Source organism: Pan troglodytes, chromosome 4, assembly GCF_028858775.2.
Source record: "Pan troglodytes isolate AG18354 chromosome 4, NHGRI_mPanTro3-v2.0_pri, whole genome shotgun sequence".
Lineage (NCBI taxonomy): Eukaryota > Metazoa > Chordata > Mammalia > Primates > Hominidae > Pan > Pan troglodytes.
The window spans coordinates 77,143,247-77,164,170 of NC_072402.2; the positions used below are offsets into that span (position 1 = coordinate 77,143,247).

Consider the following 20,924-nt stretch of genomic DNA (forward strand, 5'->3'; position numbering starts at 1 on the left):
ATCATATCTATTAAATGTCTGTATTTTAATTCTGTGTGCTGATACTAAAAGGACAATAAAGATGTCCCAAATATAAATAAGTGTATAATTCTTTCCCAATCCTACTGTCATGACCTTACCAAGCATGGGAAGAAAAAAATTCTATCTCTGAAGATGGTTCAATGAGAAAATTCTATCTAGGAGACAGTTTCTAGGAGGGCTCCTGGGAAACCCAGTAAAAATCACAAACTTCCCCAAAACCCAGTCACACTTAAACAATGAGTTCAGGGGCAACCTCAAAATTGAATTAACAATAAATTATATGATACAATTATTGGATCATCTCTTCTGTATGTAGGCAGTAGTTATTTTAAGAAGACTATAAGCAGGAGAATGTATTTGAAAAGAAAAAGTGACTGAAAAATCAGATAAAGTATTTTAAAAGCAAATGATTTAAGAGGTAATATGTGAAACTAATCATGACTTTACTACTAATACATTATATTAGAACTAATATGATCATTAGCTCCCATGTCCAAAGATAAAAAATTTCAATTTACCCTTAAAAAGGCATACATTATAGACAATTTTCTTCATTTCATTTTCCAAAATATGAATATTTATTTAATTGCAATATGTTTATCTTTTTTTCTTAAGAAGACCAGGAAGACACAGAGTCTTCCTTTTGCCTTATTTGTTCCCTATGATCATTCTGAACATAATTTATTTCAGAATATTTAATGGTATCATATTTCCTTTTTCTCAACATTCTTGGAGACTGTCTGCATTAGGCTTGGCACTAATAGACAGGCTGGTTCCACATAAATTAGAGTCACAGCAATTGGTCTCAACTTAAACACTACTTTAAGAGTGCTTTCTCTCTTTATCATGTAACACCATAAGGGAATATAATCTTTTATTTACCCTCTGGCAAGTCATATAATTACATGACTGCTTTACATTTTATTATATATAAACTCCACTCCAGTTAGTCCACTCTTCTTGAAGCTACAAAAACGTTCAATTCTGAACTCTGAGGCAGGTAGAAATAAGCATCCCCGTTTTTACAGTTGGGGAAATTGAAGCTGAGAGTTATTTAGAGGCTGGCTCAATGTTAACCAGCTTGCAAGTGATCTTCCAGTTTGTCTGTCATCTTTCCATTCTTCCCTACAAAGAGCTGACTACATTCAGAATATAATTTCTTATCATTCCAAATAAATCCATGAATTTAAAAAGTGATTTTACAGTGCAATGGGAAGAACTACATAATTCTTTTGCCTGTAGTTTACACATTCCATATACCCAGTCACCTGAAATACTCTTAAAAATCTTTAATGATTTCATGTACCATTATTCTCTCACCCACAAAGGCACGGAAGATCATTAAAGAGTTTTAAAGAAATCTGAGAAGGAGCAGAGAGTTAGTCAAAGCAAGAAGCAAGGGCCAGAAAGAAGTTGAGAGTTGTTCAAGGTGATTGAAAAGGTAAGCAAGCAAAGAATTACCTCACATCTCCAAGAACAGACAAATGGGGCAGGACCGAAGGTTGCAAAAGAGGAGAAAGCGAGAGGACATTGTCTGATCTATCTCCCTCAGTGGTGACAATGGTCATGTGCCTTTGACCAATGGGGTAGCTAATAGCAACCCTCCATCACTAAAGCAGCTGAAACATTGATTTCTACCAGTGAAGGTAATGCAGTTGTCTTGCCACTCCAGAAGATGGCAGTTCTTGTTCTCAGCCACAAGTAGAGGTGAGAGTCAGCAAGAGTCAGGATGGAGAAAAGGAGCAGGGGAGAGAGAGAAAGGGTGAGAGTAGGGCAGGACAAAGTCATGCATCAGGGAAGTGCAACTTGTGCTCCACTACTACTTATGCAATGTGTACTATACGCATAAATCACAAACTGTATACTATGCACTAATGAATTTCTGAAAAAATAGTTCTATAGAACCTTTTCGATATCAAAACATCTTTGCTCTTCCTTGAGTTTTTGAAATCTTTCAAGTTTCTCAAAATGCAAATGGGCAAGATCTTCTTTCACGTGTTTATATTTTTCTTGAAACCTGTATGTAATCCGCATCAGATTGAAATCAGTTTGACGTGGTATCATGTGTCTAAGTCTCTAAATGAAAAAAGCATTTCAAAAGATTTTATTAGAGAATAAAGAGTACATTTTCATTATAAGCACAAATAAAATTTGTCTTCAAAATGAAATTCTTTAAATTACTATTGTTGATAGTTAAGCTAAATTCAAACCCCATTCCAATTACTCATATTCTTAATTGATGTAAGCACAATTATAAAAACATTATCCTTTGTGGTTCTTCTTACAAAATAGCCTCATATATACTTTTATAGTTAAACTTTTTACACTGAGTTAAATTTTCAATAAATGGTATTTACATTCTTGGAAATAAATTTTATTTATTTATTTTTTTTTGCAAAAATAATTTCATTAAACCAATTTTAACATATAAGAGATAATATAAGAAGCTAGATTCTTCCCATTGCTTAGCCACTCCTTAGTAAAAAGTGAAGAAACATTAAAACTTCCTAGGTTTGTGTTTCAGCTTTACCACTTACTAGCTGCTTAAAATTGGGCGAGTTACCTAATCCATCTGTGCCTTAGTTTCATCATCTGTAAAATGGGAATGATGAAAGTACCTATATTTTATGGCTGTTTTGAAGATCAAGTGAAATAATATTCATAAAGCACCTGAAACAGGGCTTGGCACATCACTAGGCATGCCGTTTAATAAATTTCAACCATTATTAATATTACCTGCACCTCTTTTCATCCAGTATCAAAGAAGATGGCATCTCTACTTCTTTCCTATGATATCACCTCTTCCACATGAACCATTGATTGCATATTCCTCTTTCCGTCCCCAGAGGGCCTCTTTCCATCTTGTCCTTGTACCATTTTCATCTCTCCTGCCACTGACTCTTTTTCTCAACTGATAAGTGGCCCCAGTCTCTAGGTCCATAAAACAAGCAATCTCATACTTCACTTGAGCTTTTCTCTCCTACTGTTCTCTTCTTTACCTCCACATTTCTTGAAAGAATAATCTATGTTACCCTCTTCCTCATCTCCAAAGTCCTTCTCAACTCACTGCAATCCATGTCACTCTAATGAAACATTTTTCTCTCCCCAATATGTAAGCTCTAAGAGGGTTGGGGCTTTTCCTGTGTATTTGTTGTGCAAGTGCTTGACAAAAAGTAGGAGCCCAATAAATATTTGTTCAGTGAATGAATTATTGACGCTTGAAGTTCACCCATGACCAACATTAAATGAGCTAATAGGCACTTGTTTGTCTTCATCTACACAGCTCTTATAGCACTTGCCACTGTTGACTGCTTTACATTTTATTATATATAAACTCCATTCCAGTTAGTCCACTCTTTTTCTTGAAGCTACAAAAACGTCCAATTCTGAACACTGAGGCAGGTAGAAATAAGCATCCCTGTTTTTACAGTTGGGGAAATTGAAGCTGAGAGTTGTTTAGAGGCTGGCTCAATGTTAACCAGCTTGCAAGTGAAGGAGGCCGAATGCAATATTAAATTATTCATATTAAGACTAATCTAATTTCTAGCTCTCAAGGAGTGCTGAGTCCATTCTGCTACCAGACTTACAATGATATCCATGAAGAATGGACAAATATAAACATGGAGATAGCCCTCATATCTATTACGTCATTGCTGCTTCAAAATTTAAATTTAAAAATATAATTCTATCCATTGATATTTACTATTTTGCATCAGTGCAGCACTCATGATTATTCCAGAGGCCTGTAAAAGTTAATGCACTTCATTTACCATAAGGAATTGCATAAAAACTGGAGAGAATTGTCAACTAAAAAGTCATATCAATTAGTCAATAACACATTTAATGAGTACTTACAACATTTGAAGCATTGTACTAGACATATTCATCAAATCTGATGTACTAAAAATCTGGTAAGGTCATATGACAAATAAATAATGACTAGTTAGCCAACAATATCAGTATCAGGACGGTAAAACCAAGAGAGTGAGAATTACTTATGCTCTAGAGTTCCAAAGGAAGAAACCATGTGTACTGGGCTGCACGGTAGATGAAGAACAGTTTGGGGAAGAGGAGAGATGAGAAGGGTGAGTTTGGGTTTGAGGGAAGGAAGAGCAGGAATAGACAGTCATATTTAAGGACAGACTGTCAATTAACATAGAAGAAAGAAATACCATGCTGAGGACTAGAAAGAAGTAAAAATAGGTTTCTGAGCAGAAGAACTCAATAAAAGTAAAATTTAGGGAAGATTCATTTAGCAGTTGATTGACTTATCCAGAAGATTGAGAGACATTTTAGCAGGTTGCTGCAGTAGTTGATAAGAATATCTGAGCAGATATGATGGGGTAGAAACAGGAAGAGAGGAGCAGGCACAAAAAGTATTAGGCCTGTAGTCCCAGCTACTTGGGATGCTCAGGCAGAGGACTGCTTGAGCTCAGGAGTTCAAGACCAGCATGGGCAAAAGAGCAAGGCCCTGTCTCTCTAAAACAACAACAACAAAAAGTACTGGAAATTAGGAAAAGAGTTTGATAAGCTATTGGCAATATGGATAGGATAGAGAGAGACATCAAAAATGGCTAAATAAATTCAAATTATTAATATAAAATAAAACCCAAGTATGGCCAGTAACATACATAAAGGATATATATGCCTAATGAGGCTTCTTTGAGAATTCAATATCATTGTCATTTCTCTTTATCAAATTTTACACTGTGACATGCTTATTATGCTTTTTTATGTACCTACCTCTTGAAAAGTATCACTTTTCAAGTTTTGAAGTCTTAAATTTGTCAGACGTTGCATGGTTTGCATCTCCACTCCAGTCAGTCCACTTTTCTTCTTTTTCTGAAGAGCAATGTACAATTGATATAACAGCTTTGTTGCCACCCCAGGCTTTTCTGTGATGATGCCATGGGCCACATTCTGATCAAACTGCACACCCAGAAGGTGAAGTGTTGGCTCCAAGCGAGAAAAATTATTAAGTTTGGCACTTGAAACCCTGGACAGTAAAATATTTTACATAATTAGACATTAGCATTAAATTAAAGACAAACAACAAATATCAGACATATTATCATTATCCAATATTTTGAATTATTTCATGTTCTTTTAGCTGTATCATTCCTCTCTAAAACCACTCTAATGTAAATACATTGAGATTTTTTATTGACCATGTCTACCTGAACTCTATGCATTCATTTCTTTTAAATGGCTACACTAAAATTTTTCTGCTCTAAATTGACAATAGGATTTTTTCAGAAGTAAATACAGAAGTCACAACACCTAAACTTGATATACTGTTCCTAGTATACTATTTCTCAAGAGATTACATTCAGGTAGTGGCTCTAAATCTTTTGTTTTTGAATCACAGATACCTTTGAAAATCTGACAGCTATGGAACTTTTTTACAGAAAAGGAAACATACATTTATACATACAGACAAAGCGTGTATAACATCATATAGCATGTTTTTGAGCCTCTTACAGTCTAACCTAAAAGCACCCATCTTCCAAAAAGATGTGGCGCTCAGGAAATATAAGAGTGATTTCTAAATATAAATGAGGAGCCAGTACCATGAGATGGCCAATGTCAACAAAAATAGTGATGCAATATCTTGAATTCATGTTCTGATCATGTGGTGTAACTTACTGTCCTGTTTCCTCTGTGTACTAATAACTCTTTTAACAGAAATATTTAGCAAGATATATTTAGTGTATTATGCGGCATCAATCAAACTTCAAATAAAATATTTTAAATTAATAAAAGAGAAAAAGGCCTTGGAGGAGACAAGAAGAGATAATGCATGCTACAAGAAAACCTTCTCAGCATGAGACTAAATATACTTTTTTAAAGGTCTTCTCAGGTCCAGTTTTGCAATCTGTTTCTCCACAAATCACCATACAGTTGGAGATACAACATTTGTCTAAAATGACTCAGGTAAAGCAGACCATGTTTTGAGGAATATGATTGTGAAAGAAGATAGTCAAATCAATGACATGTGCTTCCATTCTCTAGAAAGGCATCTATCACCCCTTTTGATCTTCCATCACAGTAGTCCTTTCATGCCCTTCCCATTTTAGGAGTCCTGTGTGCTTTGCTCACTACACATAATTGGAAAGATGTGAACTGAGAGCCATCTGTCAGAGCTTTGGTCTGGGTTATAACCTTGGGCTACAGATTTTAGGGGCATGTTAATTCAGGAGGGAGAGTCCAAAAGCAAACATTACCCATTTCCAAATTTTGTCAAAGCTTAGCCCTGCACTCAAGAAAAAGAGAGAAGAGTTTTCTCTTTCTCTCAATTGTATCATGTGGCTCCCAGAATGCAGTTAATAAGCCTGTTAATGTTATACTTCAGTTACCTACTAGGGTTTAAATGTATTTTATGAACTGGCCAAAGTACACAGGTCTAACAATACTTCTCTTTGGAAGCTTATTTCTAATCAATCAAATTTGGGGAACAGAACTTGTGTGTAAATTGGTGGAAGCCTACTCTTGTTAAAGCATGGGTAGAATCAGAATGATAGGATAATCAACAGTTGTTTTTTGAACACAGAAAAACCACTGGGACATCTTTGCTCTGGAGACAGAGCATATGAGGTAAATGATGACCTCTGAGGGACCTCTCTACCAGCAGTCCTTGCTTGCTAAGAGACTACCTATCTCCTTCCCTTCTTGCCATCTGGTGAGGGAATACCTCTTCTTACAGGTAAGTAGTAGCTGCCCTCCAAGAAATTGTCTTGACTATTTACTTTAAAAAAAAAACCAAATCTTCTCAATTTTCACTATTTGTGAAGGAATAAAAATATTCAAAATCAGGGAATTCTTTCAGAGTTAGATGAGTATTCTTAGAATTAAATTATTTCCAAGATGAATAACTTTAAGTTATTTACAAAATATATTTCCAGTTTACATTTTAAACTAAAGAAACTAAAAGTGTTAGATAAGATCCCCAAATCATGAGCCCTGGCACCAGTTGCCTAAAAATTAGGCTATGACAAAAAAGGGATTATTTTCCCCACCAAATATACCATTACAAAGGTTATGCCCATAAAATTTACTGATCCTTGTCTTATTTAAAAGACCATGTGCCCTGGGGAAAAAATGGGCTGTTCCAAGAATTGAAGATGGATGATATTTGGTTCTCAATACAAGTAGGACCCTCTTCCCACATTAGGGAATGCAGTGACTCGTGGTGAGAGAGAAAGTTAGTCCTTTGTAGTATATGACAAGCAGGGCTGTTACAAAGGACACACACCTGTCCAAAGGTGGAACAAGAGTATGAAATCTACCCTCTGTTCAGATTGTTAAGGCTTGTCCCTGGCATGAGACTGCTTCATCCAAAATGGGGCTCCTTTTTCCTTGTAAAAAGGCCTTTGTGTTCACGAAGGCCTGCATTTTTACAGTCATTTCCAGCCAGATGGGGACCCTTTTTCCATTTCACAAAAGGCCCTCTGTGGTCCTGCCAATAAGAGCCACTTTGGTACACCTGAAACACTCATCTGCGATCTGGTCAGGATGGTCCTTTAACTTTTCCATGGTTAAGCAGATATACTCCCTGATATCCCTCATTTATTCATTGGAAACAATATTATGAGTCTACTATGGGCCAGGACAATGCTTGGAGCACAAAGAATAAACACACGCTGCAACTTTCAGGATCTTCACAATCTAGTTGAGGAGTAAACATTCATTTATCATTCATTAAACGTTGTTTGGGCTCCTTCATGTGGCAGGCACTCTGATAAGAACTGATACATAAATAAATAATTATAACTTGATAATGATAATGTAATAAGGAAAGGGATGTCCAAAGTTTTATTAGAACAAAGAGAAAAGGGAGACTAAATCTACTAAGAAAGTAAAAGAAGAGTTTAGAGAAGGAGTAGATTTTTAGCTGGCATTTCAGAATAAATACAAGTTTCTCATGGTAGAAGTGAAAAAATAACATTAATTTGCAAAGGTGCAAGGCATAACAAAAACATACGATGTGTATGTGGACCACAGAAGCTTTGGTTAGGATTCTCCGTTGATGGGAAATGTGGCTGGAAAGGTAAATGAGGGTCACACCAAGAAGCACCTTATAAGCCATGACCTTGAGAGCAACAGAGAGACTGGAACACTTGAATTTCTTAAGCTGATGGGGATATCATACCTAGAGATATGAGTGTAGAGTTTTAGCTTCATGTTGGGAAGTCTAAACAAGGTCTTTATCTGTAGAATTTACTAGGAAATGTAGGCATTCATTAATTTAAAAAACATTGACTGAAAGCTAAATATGCACCAGGCCTATGTTAAGCCCTAGAGATATAAAGAAAAATAACCTAATACCCCTAACCTCTTGGTGTTCTGTGCAATGTGAAACACAGATAAAGAAACTGACAACAAAGTGATCAGTGTTATAAAAATTAAATGTGTAGGCTGAGTTTCTAACTTTCATAAAGGGATAGACAGCAACAACAACAAAAGGATTGGACGTCTGGTTACGTGCAAGTCATAACACATCAATCTATATGTATAAGAACTCCTGAGAAATCACAAAAAAGAAAACGAGGGCATGGACACTGACCTACCTACCCTGGCATTCTTATACCTTGGAGGGTAATCCAGCTTCTAATGGTGGCAGCAAGGCTAGGTACAGAGGGAGCGAAGAGCTGAGAGGTCAGGCAGAGGGGGCAGCTGGGGCTAACAACAAATTTATATGCCATGTACTTGAGGAAGAGATGTGTGATATGAGATGTAGGTATGGGTTAGGATGTTACCCTGTACACCAGAAGCTCAAGAAATTAGATGGGATATGCAAAAAAGGGTTTATTTGGTATGACAGTGTAGTTCTAATCCATGGCTTCTTTTGTGTCATACAGTTGCTATATGTACAACTAGGATAATCTGGATTATGAAAGAATAATTCACCTCTAGCATGGAAATATCAGAGGTTCTTTTGCTCAGAAGTCTTATAACACAGGTGCAGCTTCATAAAGGCCTATCATTTCAGACAAACAAAAATAAGAAGTACTTAAGCAGGAAGTATCAGGTTAAAATACTATGGATTTGAAGTAGATCTTCGTAAATGGCAGTGAGAACCTCCAAAAATCGGTTCCTCCTTAAAGGCAACAATAACACTCATAAAAATTGTAAAAATCAACCTTTTCATAACTCTGGAAATTAGCTAAACGCTTGTAACAACTCAAGGAGCATTTATTTAAGAAAAGCTGCTTAATAGTGGTAGGAAAAGAGAGCTTTTTGTCATTTTAGTTTGCTCCATGTCCATACCTCACTCCCTAGCTCCATGGTGGCTATGAAAACCAGCAGCAGACTTACAACCATGGCAGCTATAAAAACCAGCAGTTTAGCAGTCATCAAAGCAGACAAACAGATTTGAAGCGCCTCTAAAGTCCTGTCTTCAAAGTGTTGCTTTTCTTTTCTTTTCTTTTTTCTTTTTTTTTTTTTTTTTTTTTTTGAGACAGAGTCTCACTCTGTCACCCAGGCTTGAGTGCAAAGGCGCAATCTTAGCTCATTGCAACCTCCATCTCCCAGGTTCAAGCGATTCTCCTGCCTCAGCCTCCTGAGTAGCTGGGAATACAGGTGCCCACCACCATGCCCAGCTAATTTTTTGTATTTTTAGCAGACATGGGGTTTCACCATGTTGGCCAGGCTCATCTCAAACTCTTGACCTCAGGTGATCCACCCACCTTGGCCTCCCAAAGTTGGGATTACAGGCATTAGCCACCACACCCGGCCCAGAGTATTGCTATTTGACTACCCAGTAGTGTTGTGAAAATCCCCATTTTCAGGCCTTGTCATTATTTGACCTGATAGAGCTTACTCACTGAAAAAAGTCCTATCCCAAGGGTGTTAGGAAAAAACAATCATAGCAATTATTTATAATCACAGTTACCTGAGACAGTAAAACCAGCTGGAGCAAAGAAGAGCCTGGCCAAAAACTTAAAAGGAAGACCTAGGAATGAGATGTCTGTTAGGGACTCTGAGGCCATATGCATGTGTAGGAATGTATGGATGCCTAGGAAAGACATGAGGAGGTCCAAATCTCTCACCTTTGGCTGACTTTGAGATGTTGCACAAGCAGGAAGTAAAGGCTAAGGGAAAATTGTAAACTGCCAGAGTATTGAAAACATCCCATAATCCACTCATAGAGTTTCTTAGCAAAGGAAAATGTATTGGTCCAAAGTGTTGAAAGATATCTCTGTTCAATTGCTGACCACTAAGCTAATCAACTAGAGACTTCAGTTGCAGTATACAAGAGGGAACATAGACTTTACAGAATTAGTCCAGGAGAGCTACTAAACAAACAAACAAACAAAAAAAGCAGAAGCAGCAGCAACAACAACAAACCCTGGGAATATGTAATAATCTGAATTGACACATTATATTATTTTAAATGTCCAGTTTTCAAAAATTATGAGACACCCAAAGAAACAAGAAAGTATGACCTATACACAAGGAAAAAAAAGTGAATAGAAACTCCGTGGGGAAGTCTTGGACAAAGACCTTCAATGGCCTATTATAAATATGTTAAAGAAAGGAAAAGAAACTATGTTTATAAACCCTATTCCTGTTTAGAAAAAAAAAGTGCAGCACACTGCCAGTGCTTATTTAATTTTACATAAACACTCTATGAGGCTGAAGCAAATCTGACGAATTTTCAATGTGAAAATAAAATATAAAGACTGTTCTTGGAGTTATTTCTAAACAGAGCAAACACCAGAATCATCTGAATCATCAGAATCATGTATTTTGGAAAAATTGGATTCACCAAATAAATCTTTGGCCAACAACTGTTGGAAAACAGTGTTAACATTATACATAGGAATGCTATGTTTTCTAGGATTTGACATTTTTGGTGATTGAGAATTACTACATTTTGTAAATGGAAATATCACTGCTAAAAACTGAATCCTGTAAATAGAATGATGTCTTTTGTTTCCAAAGTCAATATACTAGAGCAATGCAAAAACAATAATAAAAGCAAGATATTTCATGGTAAAGTTATCTCAGGGTAAATGCTATAGCTGCAAGCACTACCAGCTAGTGTTCTCAGGGTAAATGGGAAAATGGTTAAAGTTAAAATAAAGTATGAGAATACCATTTCAACAATAAGAGAGTATCAATACAGAAATAGAAGTTATAAAAATAGGAACACAGTGAAATTCTGAAGTTGAAAAGTACAACTGAAATAAAAACATTCACAATAAGAGTTCAACAGCAAACTAGAGTTGGCAGAGGAAAGAATCTCAGATCTGAGAACCCAAAGACAGGTCAACTAAAACTATTCAGAGGAGGAAAAAAAAAGCATGAAGAAAAATGACCAGAACCTCAAAACACATACATCCACTCTAATCATGAGAAAAACATCAGAGAAATTCCACCTGAGGGAAAATCACTTCACTAGTATTCTTCAAAACTGTCAAGATCATCGAAAATAAGAAAAGTCTGTGTGAGAAACTATCACATTCAAGAAGAGCCTAAGGAGATACAATATGATATGCTTGATGTGATCTCGGAACAAGAAAGACATTAAGTAAAAAATTAAAAAAAAAACCTAAATGGCATATAGATTTTATTTGATAATAATATACAAATATTGGCTCATTAATTGTAACAAATGTACCACACCAATGTAAGATGCTAGCAATAGGTACGAATAGATATGTACAATATAGGAAATCTCTGTATTATGTCAATGATTTTTCTGTAAATCTAAAACTGTTCTATAATAAAAAGTTTATTTAACAATGAACAAAGCCTCAGAGACCTACAGGACTTCACCAGGCATACCAATATACACATAATTGGAGAATGATACGGGAGAGAGAAAGAAAGGGGACAAAAAGAATCTTTGGAGAAACAGTGGCCAAAACTTCACAAATGTGATGAAAGATATGGATCCACACATCCAAGAAGCTCAATGAACTGCAGTAGGTTAGTCACAAAGATATCTACACCTAGACATATTATAGTCAAGTTGTTGAAAGACAAAGACAGAGAGAATCTTAAAAGCATCAAGAGAAAAAGAAGACATCAAATACAAGAGCTTCTCTATAAAATAAACAGCTGACTTCTTGTCAGAAATTAGGGAGGCCAGAAGACAGCTGGAAGACATGGTCACAGTGCTGAAAAAGAAAAACTGCAAATCAAGAATTCTATGACTGGTAAAATATGTATCAAAACTGAAGGATAAACAAAAACTAAGATAACTCATTGTTAACATAGCTGCCCTATAAGAAATACTAAAGGGAATCTTTAAGTCCTAAATGAAAGGACAATATACAGTAACTCAAATCACATGAATAAATTTTAAAGCACATCAGTAGAAGTAACTACATAGAGTAACATAAAAAATAGTTTAAATATATTTTTGTTCGTAACTATTTTCTTCTCCTTATCTGATTTAAAAGTTAAGTGCATATAGCAATAATTATAAAACTGACTTGATGGGCTTAAGATGTAATTGGTAGGACAACAATAGCACAAAAAAGGAGGAGACAACTGAGCTACACTGGAGCAAATTTTTTTCTTTACTAATTAAATTAAAGTAGTATTAATCTGAATAGTTTGATTTAAATTAAAATATTAATTGTAATCTTTATGAAAACTAAGAAACTGACTCAAAAACTAAGAAAAGTAAGAAAATGACTCAAAAAATACAGTAAAAGAAACAATAAGGGAATTAAAATGGTATTAGAAAATATCTAACACAAAAGAAGGCAGTAGTAGAGCAGTAAAAAAGACATAAGACATATACACAACAAATACCTAAATCACACACTTAAATCCTCCTCCATAATTATATTGTAAATAAATGGATTAAATAACTACAATTACAAAGAGGGAATTGACAGAATATACAATCCAATCATATGCTTTCTACAAGAAAATACACTTTAGATTCAAAGACACAAATTTATTGAAAGTAAAAGGATAAAAAAACATATATCAAGCAAATAATAACCAAAACAGGACTAGAGTGACTATAGTATCAGGCAAAATTGACTTTAAGAAAAAAAAGTATTACTTGATAATAAGAATATTTTATATTGTTAAAAAGGTCAATCCCTCAAGAAGACATAACAATTATAAACATATATGCATCTAACAATGGAGCCACAAAATACATGGAGCAAAAACTGAAAGAATTAGAGGGAGAAATAGACAACTCAACAAGAATAATTTGAGACTTTGGTTCCAACTTTCAATAATGGATACAGCAACTATGCAGAAGATCAGTAAGGAAATGTAAGACCTGGATAACACTATAAACCAACTGGACCTCACAGATATCTATAAACACTTTAATGAACAATAATAGAATATACATTATCTTCAAGTGCATATGAAACATTTTCAAAAAGAGAATATACGTTAGACCATTTTTAAAAACAGCTTCAATAAGTGTTGCAGCTCCTTTAGAATTTGTCTAGCAGGTTTTATAGGTTTTACCAGAAAACTTCCCACCAAAAAAAATTTCATTAAGTTTAAAGAGATTGAAATAACTGTGCTGTCCAATGACAATGTAATTAAATTAGAAATAAAGAATACAGTAAATTTGGAAAATTCAAAAGTATGTGGAAATTAAATAACATACTCCTAAATAATAACGAATCAAAGAAGAAACCACAAGGGAAATTAGAATATTATTTGCGATAAATAAAGATGCAAAATGACATACCAAAACTTATGTTATACAGCTGAATCAGTGCTTAGAGGGAAATTTATAGCCATCAATGCAAATGTTAAAAAAGAAAATCTCAAATAAAAAAGTTAACTATCCATAACAAGAAACTACAAAAAGAAAACTAAACCCAAAATAAGCAGAAGGCCAGAAATGACAATAAGAACAGAAATAATAAAGTAGCTGATATGGTTAAGCTTTGTGTCCCCACCCAAATCTCATCTTGAACTGCAATCCCCATAATTCCTACATGTCTAGGGAGATACCTGGTGGGAGGTGATTGGATCATGGAGACAGCTTCCCCCATGTTGGTCTTGTGATAGTGAGTGAGTTCTCATGAGATATGATGGTTTTATGCGGGGCCCTTCCCACTTTGCTACTCACTCTTCTCTCTCCTGCTGCCTTCTGAAAAAGGATGTGTTTGCTTCCTCTTCTGCCATGATTGTAAGTTTCCTGAGGCCTCCCCAGCAATGTGGAAGTATAAGTCAATTAAACCTCTTTCCTTTATAAATTGCCCAATCTCGGGTATATATTTATAGCAGTGTGAAAATGGACTAATACAGTAAATTGGTACTGGACAGAGTGGGGTACTACTATAAAGATACCCGAAAATGTGGAAGTGACTTTGGAACTGGGTAACAGGCAAAGGTTGGAACAGTTTGGAGGGCTCAGAAGAAAACAGGAAAATGTGGAAAAGTGTGGAACTTCCTAGAGACTTATTGAATGGCTTTGACCAAAATGCTGACAGTGATACGGACAATGAAGTCCAGGCTGAGGTGGTTTCACATAAGATAGTATAGTATTTGCATATAATCTACATACATCCTTTCATATATTTTCAATCATCTCTAGATTACTTATAATACCTAATACAATGCCTGCATATTACTTCATTCTTGTGGATTCAACGTAGTACTCAGTTTGTGACAAATACCAGTTTTGCTCTTTGGAACTCTGTGAAATTTTTTTCCCAAATATTTTTGAATTGCAATTGCTTGAATTCATGGATGTGGAAATCATGGATACAGAGGGCCAACTATATCTGAGTTGTTTCTACTTTTTGGCTATTAGGAATAATCTGCTATGAACGTTGTGTTATCACATGGATAGGTTTTCATTTCTCTTGGGTATATATCTAGAAGTGGAATTGTTGGGTTTGAGAGTCTATGTTTACCTTTTGAGGCACACCTAAACAGTTTTTTTAAGTGCCTGAATTAGTTAAATTCACACTAACATTGTATGAGGGTTTTGATTTCTCCATGTCCTTATCATCACTTGTTATTTTCTATCTTTCTGCCTATAGCCATCCTAGTGGGTATGAAGTGGTGTCTTGTGATCTTGATTTGCATTTTCCTAATCACTAACTGATATGGTTTGGCTCTGTGTCCCCACCCAAATCTCAACTTGTAGCTCCCATAATTCCCACATGTTGTGGGAGGAACCCATTGGGAGATGACTGAATCATGGGGGCAGGTCTTTCCCATGCTGTTCTCGTGATAGTGAATGGGTCTCACAAGGTCTGATGGTTTTAAAAACAAGAGCTTCTCTGCACAACCTCTCTCTTTGCCTGCTACCATCAATGTAAGATGTGGCTTGCTCCTCCTTGCCTTCCACCATGATTGTGAGGCCTCCCCATCCATGTGGAACTATAAGTCCAAAACAACTTTCTTTTGTAAATTGCCCAGTCTTGGGTATGTCTTTATCAGCAGTGTGAAAATGGAATAATACACTAATGATGTTGAGCATCTATTCATCTCCTTATTAGATATGTGTTAGCTTCTTTGGTGAAATGTCCATTCAGATCCTTTGCCTATTGTTAAATTGGATTGTCTTTTTACTATTGAGTTATAAGTGTTACTTATATATTCTAATAGCCACACAGAGATGAGGAACTTGTTTGGAACTGGAATAAAGGTGATTTTGCTATGCTTTAGCAAAAAGACTGGTGGCATTTTACGCCTGCCCTAGAGATCTGTGGAACTTTGAACCTGAGAGAGAGACGATTTAGGGTTTCTGGTGGAAGAAATTTCTTTTCTTTTCTTTTTTTTTTTTTTTGAGACGGAGTCTCGCTCTGCTGCCCAGGCTGGAGTGCAGTGGCCCAATCTCTGCTCACTGCAAGCTCCGCCTCCCGGGTTCATGCCATTCTCCTGCCTCAGCCTCACGAGTAGCTGGGACTACAGACGCCCGCCACCATGCCCGGCTAATTTTTTGTATTTTTAGTAGAGACGGGGTTTCACGTGTTAGCCAGGATGATTTCGATCTCCTGACCTTGTGATCCACCCGCCTCGGCCTCCCAAAGTGCTGGGATTACAGGCTGTGGTGGAAGAAATTTCTAAGCAGCAAAGCATTCAAGAAGTTTGCTGCAGGCATGGAGCCCTCATGGAGAACCTCTGCTAGGGCAGTGCAGAAGGGAAATGTGGGGTCAGAACCCTCACACAGAGTCTCTAGAGGGGAACTACCTAGTGGAGCTATGAGAAGAGGGCAACCGTCCTCCAGAAGCCAGAATGGTAGATCCACCGACAGCTTGCACCATGCACCTGGAAAAGCCACATACACTCAACACCAGCCTGTGAATGCAGCCAGGAGGGGGGTTGTACCCTGAAAGCCACAGGGACGGAGCTGTCCAAGGCCATGGGAGCTCATTTCTTGCATCACTGTGCCCTGGATGTGAGACATGGAGTCAAAGGAGATGATTTTGGAACTTTAAAGTTTAATGACTGCCCTATTGGGTTTTGATATCTGTAGAGGGTCCAGGAACCAATACCCCAAGAATACCAACGGAGGATTGTATCCATCAATTGATAAATAGATAAACAAAATGTGGTATGGTATATCCATATAATCGAAATTATTGAGAAAATAAATAGAAATGAAGAAATACTGATACTTGCTAACATGGGTGAACCTTGCAAACATTATCCTAAGTGAAGAAGCCAGTCACAAAATGTCACAAATTGTGTGATTCCATTGATACAAAATGTGTAGAATAGGCAAATCCATAGAGACAGAAAAGTAGATTAGTAGGTGCCAGATGCTGGGTGTTTAGATGGTGGCGATGGTTGTGAAGACACTAAATATGTGAATATATTAAGAAGCACTGAATTGTGTGCTTTAAAATGGTGAATTGTGGTACATAAATTATATTTCAATATAGCCACTAAAAACAAAAACCATTATGAATTTTTTATTAGTAGTTAAGTTCTATTTTATATTTTTAAAACACAAATAATAATACTAATTGTCCACCCAAAGCACTATATGTTGTTTCACTTCTTCTCTTAAAAGAAGGAACAGGCCGGGCGCGGTGGCTCACGCCTGTAATCCCAGCACTTTAGGAGGCCGAGACGAGTGGATCACGAGGTCAGGAGATCGAGACCATCCTGGCTAACACGGTGAAACCTCGTCTGTACTAAAAAAAATAGAAAAAAAAATTAGCCGGGCTGGTGGCAGGCGCCTGTAGTCCCAGCTACTCGGGAGGCTGAGGCAGGAGAATGGCGTGAATGCGGGAGGCGGAGCTTGCAGTGAGCCGAGATCGCACCACTGCACTCCAACCTGGGCAACAGAGCGAGTCTCAAAAAAAAAAAAAAAAAAAAAAAAGGAACAATCGATTAACAAAACAGAAAGTAATCTGGTGTAAATAAGTCCCATTTAGAGATGAGGTCTTGCTGCAACCATATAACAATCGCTCCTTTGTACTCTTGAGACAATAAAAAATGTATGTGCAAGAAAGGAACAATTTCCATATCAATGGTCTGCTTGGGTGTTCAAGGTTTGGAAGGGATCTTATGATTCACGATTCTTTGAAGTTAACTTTGGAAAATGCCAAAGAAATGAACTTTTCTTAAAAGTAAAGAGTAGTCCAGAAGCGGGGGTGCACACATGTAATCTCAACACTTTGGAAGGCTGAGGCAGAAGGATCTCTTGAGCCCAGGAGTTCAAGACCAGCCTGGGCAACAGGGCAAAACCCCGTCTACACCAAAAATACAAAAATTAGCCAGGCGTGGTGGCATGCACCTGTAGTCCCACCTATTTGGGAAGCCTAGGCAAGAGGATTGCTTTATCCCAGGAGTTTGAGGTTGCTGTGAGCTATGATCATGCTACTGCACTCCAGTCTCAGTAACAGAACAAGACCTTGTCTCAAAACAAATAAACAACAACAACAACAAAAAGGAATAATCTCACTAACCTGCTGTCCAAAAATTCTGAAAAATCATCCTGAAGTTCAAACTTGTGTAGAACTTCTCCAAGTAGATAGCCACTGGAAAATGCCTTTGCAAATGACTTGGGACCTGAGTTTCAAAACATTGAGATAAAAACCATGAATACAATGTTGCGCATAGAGCTAATGATCTCTTTAAATATACATACACTAAAAACTACACAATTTAACTGGAACTCAAAATGCCATGAATGTATTTCTAGAAACATCTTTTAATAACCAAAGGAAAAGGTTGACATTTAACAGTAGATATTTTATAAAGATTCCCAAATAAATATAAATCAATAATTGATGAAATACAAAATTTTGAAGGAAAAGACAACGGATAAAATTTTTTTTTAAATGCTACCAAAAAATTTATAAATAACATTAGATCTAAAAACTAGCCTTAAAGATATTTTATAAAATCATACTCTAATACTTTAGTTACTCACACAACCTATGATGACAGCATATTTTGGCCAAGTGAGATGAAAGCTAACTTCTTTTAAACAAATACCTCATTTTAACCTGCAAAACAATGGAAAGTTTACTAAAGCCATTTGCACCTTCTTAAATAAAACCTCCTGAACATAATCAAACTTCTCCTTCATGGTTCAGAGGGGACACTATGGCCCAGTTATTGTCCTATGCAATTACTGAGAGATAGCCCAGGGGAAAACTGACTTTAGAGCCAGAGATACCTGTGCTGGAATCTTGGCTCTGCCCCTTACTAGCTGTGTGACGTTGGGCAAGCTGCTTCATCTTCCTGAGTTTCAGCCTCATGTCTAGAACAAAGATAACCATATCTATATCTTATATCAGAGAGCTATTTAATATTAATAGCTCTCTTTTGCAGCAGTGTTTGAGAATTGCTGGGTGCCATGCCTGCCACATAGTAGGCACATAATGATAAGTGCAGAATTTTATTTTATTTTTTGATGGAGTTTCACTGTGTCGCCTAGGCTGTGGCCTAATCTACAACCTCTGAGTGCAGTGGCCTGATCTACAACCTCTGACTCCTGGGTTCAAGCGATTCTCCTGCCTCAGCCTCCCGAGTAGCTGGGATTACAGGTGTGTGCCACCACACCCAGCAAATTTTTGTATTTTTAGTAGAGAGGGGAGTTTCACCATGTTGCCCAGGTTGGTCTCGATCTTTTGACTTCATGATCCACCTGACTCGGCCTCCCAAAGTGCTGGGATTACAGGCATGAGCCACTGTGCCCAGCCGAGAAAAACAATTTTTTAAGTGTTCAATAGGATTTGCTTTTTTAAAAAATGTTCTTAGTTTTGAGTTACTTGTATTTTTCTTATAAAGTAAAATATATAGACTTACATGATATTTAAGGATTATATACAAAATAAATTATATTATCATAGGCCAAAGCTATCATCTCTCAAATTACTTCAAAATCCTCCACAGATATTCAACCTGCTTCCATCAGGTTAACATATAATATAACATATTATATTAAATATAATATTTTGACATCAGTTAAAATATTATATGTCATTGCAGTATCACAAATTCAGTTTTGCCAGATTGTTCTATTTTACCTGTCTGACTAATAATGAGGTGGCTAATTGACGGTGAAGAAATAACATTTCTTCATGATTTGTAGAAGCGATGCTTGGTTGTGTGGTTGTAGGAAGGTGAGCTAAGTTGCTCCATAACAGCCACTGTGCAGTCCTCACTCCAAAGATTACACCCTATCATAATACTTTTTGCATGTCTGATACCAGACCACAGTTTTCTCTAAGACTTTCTTAATATCTGTTCTCAAAACCCTTTATACTCAGAGTAATACCTCAATCCTTAAGTTGAGTCAATACAATAATAAAAGTAGTTAAAAAGATGTCAATGGTTCCCACTGATTCTATGTACTCAGGGTGAGCTCTTGAACTGTCTAGAATTAGAATCTATTAATTATGGTTACATAATTTTTATATGCAATAGAAAAAATAAAAGGTAAAAAACATTAAGGGGAAGCAATGCTTTTGTCTATGGATCACTTTAGCAACACGTAAAGAAATGAAACTTTTATAAGCCCTAGGAAAATGAAAGCTTCCAATCACATAACCTTCTGTTCAGCTATAGTTCATGTGAGAACAGACACATTGCATCTATTCTTAAAGTCCACAGTCTGGCACCTATTAGTGGATTTTAGTAAGCTTTTCCACAAACAGACCAGTTTTATCATCATTTTAAAACTATTCAGGGCAGAATGATCTCACTCTAAACCCATGATACATTCTTTCAGAGTTGATGGTTTGATGCCCTTCCTATCAGTCATATCTGTCCTTCCGAAGCTATGTCTTAATGTGAAACACTGAAGCAACTCTTGAGAAAATATACTTAGAGAACATTATGTCCTAAAGCTTCCAGCAGGAGAATTTGAAATTCATGGCATACCTGAGCTCTATAACTCAGCTAGATCTATTGTACCACCTGGAACACCTTACAGCACAAGTTAAGCTTGAGCTTCATAACCTAGGCACTGAATTTTTCCGACTTTAACGCGACACCATTTGAATATCATAATGCCTTTCGATGCTACTAAAATGAAGATTGGCTTGATCTTATACTAAATGTCATCTGTCATTCAGCAAGTGTCTTCCGGCTTCATACCTCAGTAGTCTTTAAAGCAACTGAAATCCAAAGGGTTCCTTCTGCTCCAATGGGCAAAAGTGTGCCACCTCCTCCTGTGTCACTGCAGCTTTCTCCTTCCCTTACAGACCCCAAAGCTCTCGTTGCCACCATGACCCTCAATGTGCCACCCAGGGTGCTCTAGCTGTGTCTTTCACCTCTTCTGTCTGTTGCTTTCTTCTGTCTGCCTCTTCCCTTCTCTCCTCCCTAGCCTATCCCTATTCTTCCCTTAGTTTTCTAAAGAGCCACTGGACATAGAACCATTACTCATCTATGGATGTATCTGTGTCTTTCTATTCCTACGCCATCAGGGTCTTGTCCCAATTTTTGGCTTATTGCTTTCTGTTCAAGAGCTGTTGCTATGTTACCTTCAG

At 36.7% G+C, this 20,924-nt stretch overlaps 1 protein-coding gene and 1 non-coding gene across 19 annotated transcripts in view; one reads left to right on the forward strand and one right to left on the reverse strand.

Moving 5' to 3' along the window:
* SPEF2 (sperm flagellar 2) overlaps positions 1-20,924 on the reverse strand; it is a 198,141-nt gene that overhangs the window by 168,989 nt on the left and 8,228 nt on the right. For 15 of the 18 annotated variants that reach the window (XR_010157255.1, XR_010157254.1, XR_010157256.1 and 12 more), the window contains 3 exons: positions 17,892-17,994; positions 4,765-5,017; positions 1,927-2,097 (listed from right to left, as the gene is read on the reverse strand). Coding sequence is in view for 15 of the 18 variants with exons in the window: in XM_009449294.5 (XP_009447569.4) it covers positions 1,927-2,097; positions 4,765-5,017; positions 17,892-17,994 (527 nt within the window). In the remaining 3 variants the exon portion in view is untranslated. The remainder of the gene's footprint in view (positions 1-1,926; positions 2,098-4,764; positions 5,018-17,891; positions 17,995-20,924) is intronic. The other 3 variants (XM_024356637.3, XM_063811314.1, XM_063811313.1) reach the window with 1 other exon arrangement.
* Positions 13,424-13,485, forward strand: LOC112209324 (U7 small nuclear RNA). The gene has a single exon (XR_002944067.1). It is a non-coding gene; the product is annotated as a U7 small nuclear RNA (small nuclear RNA).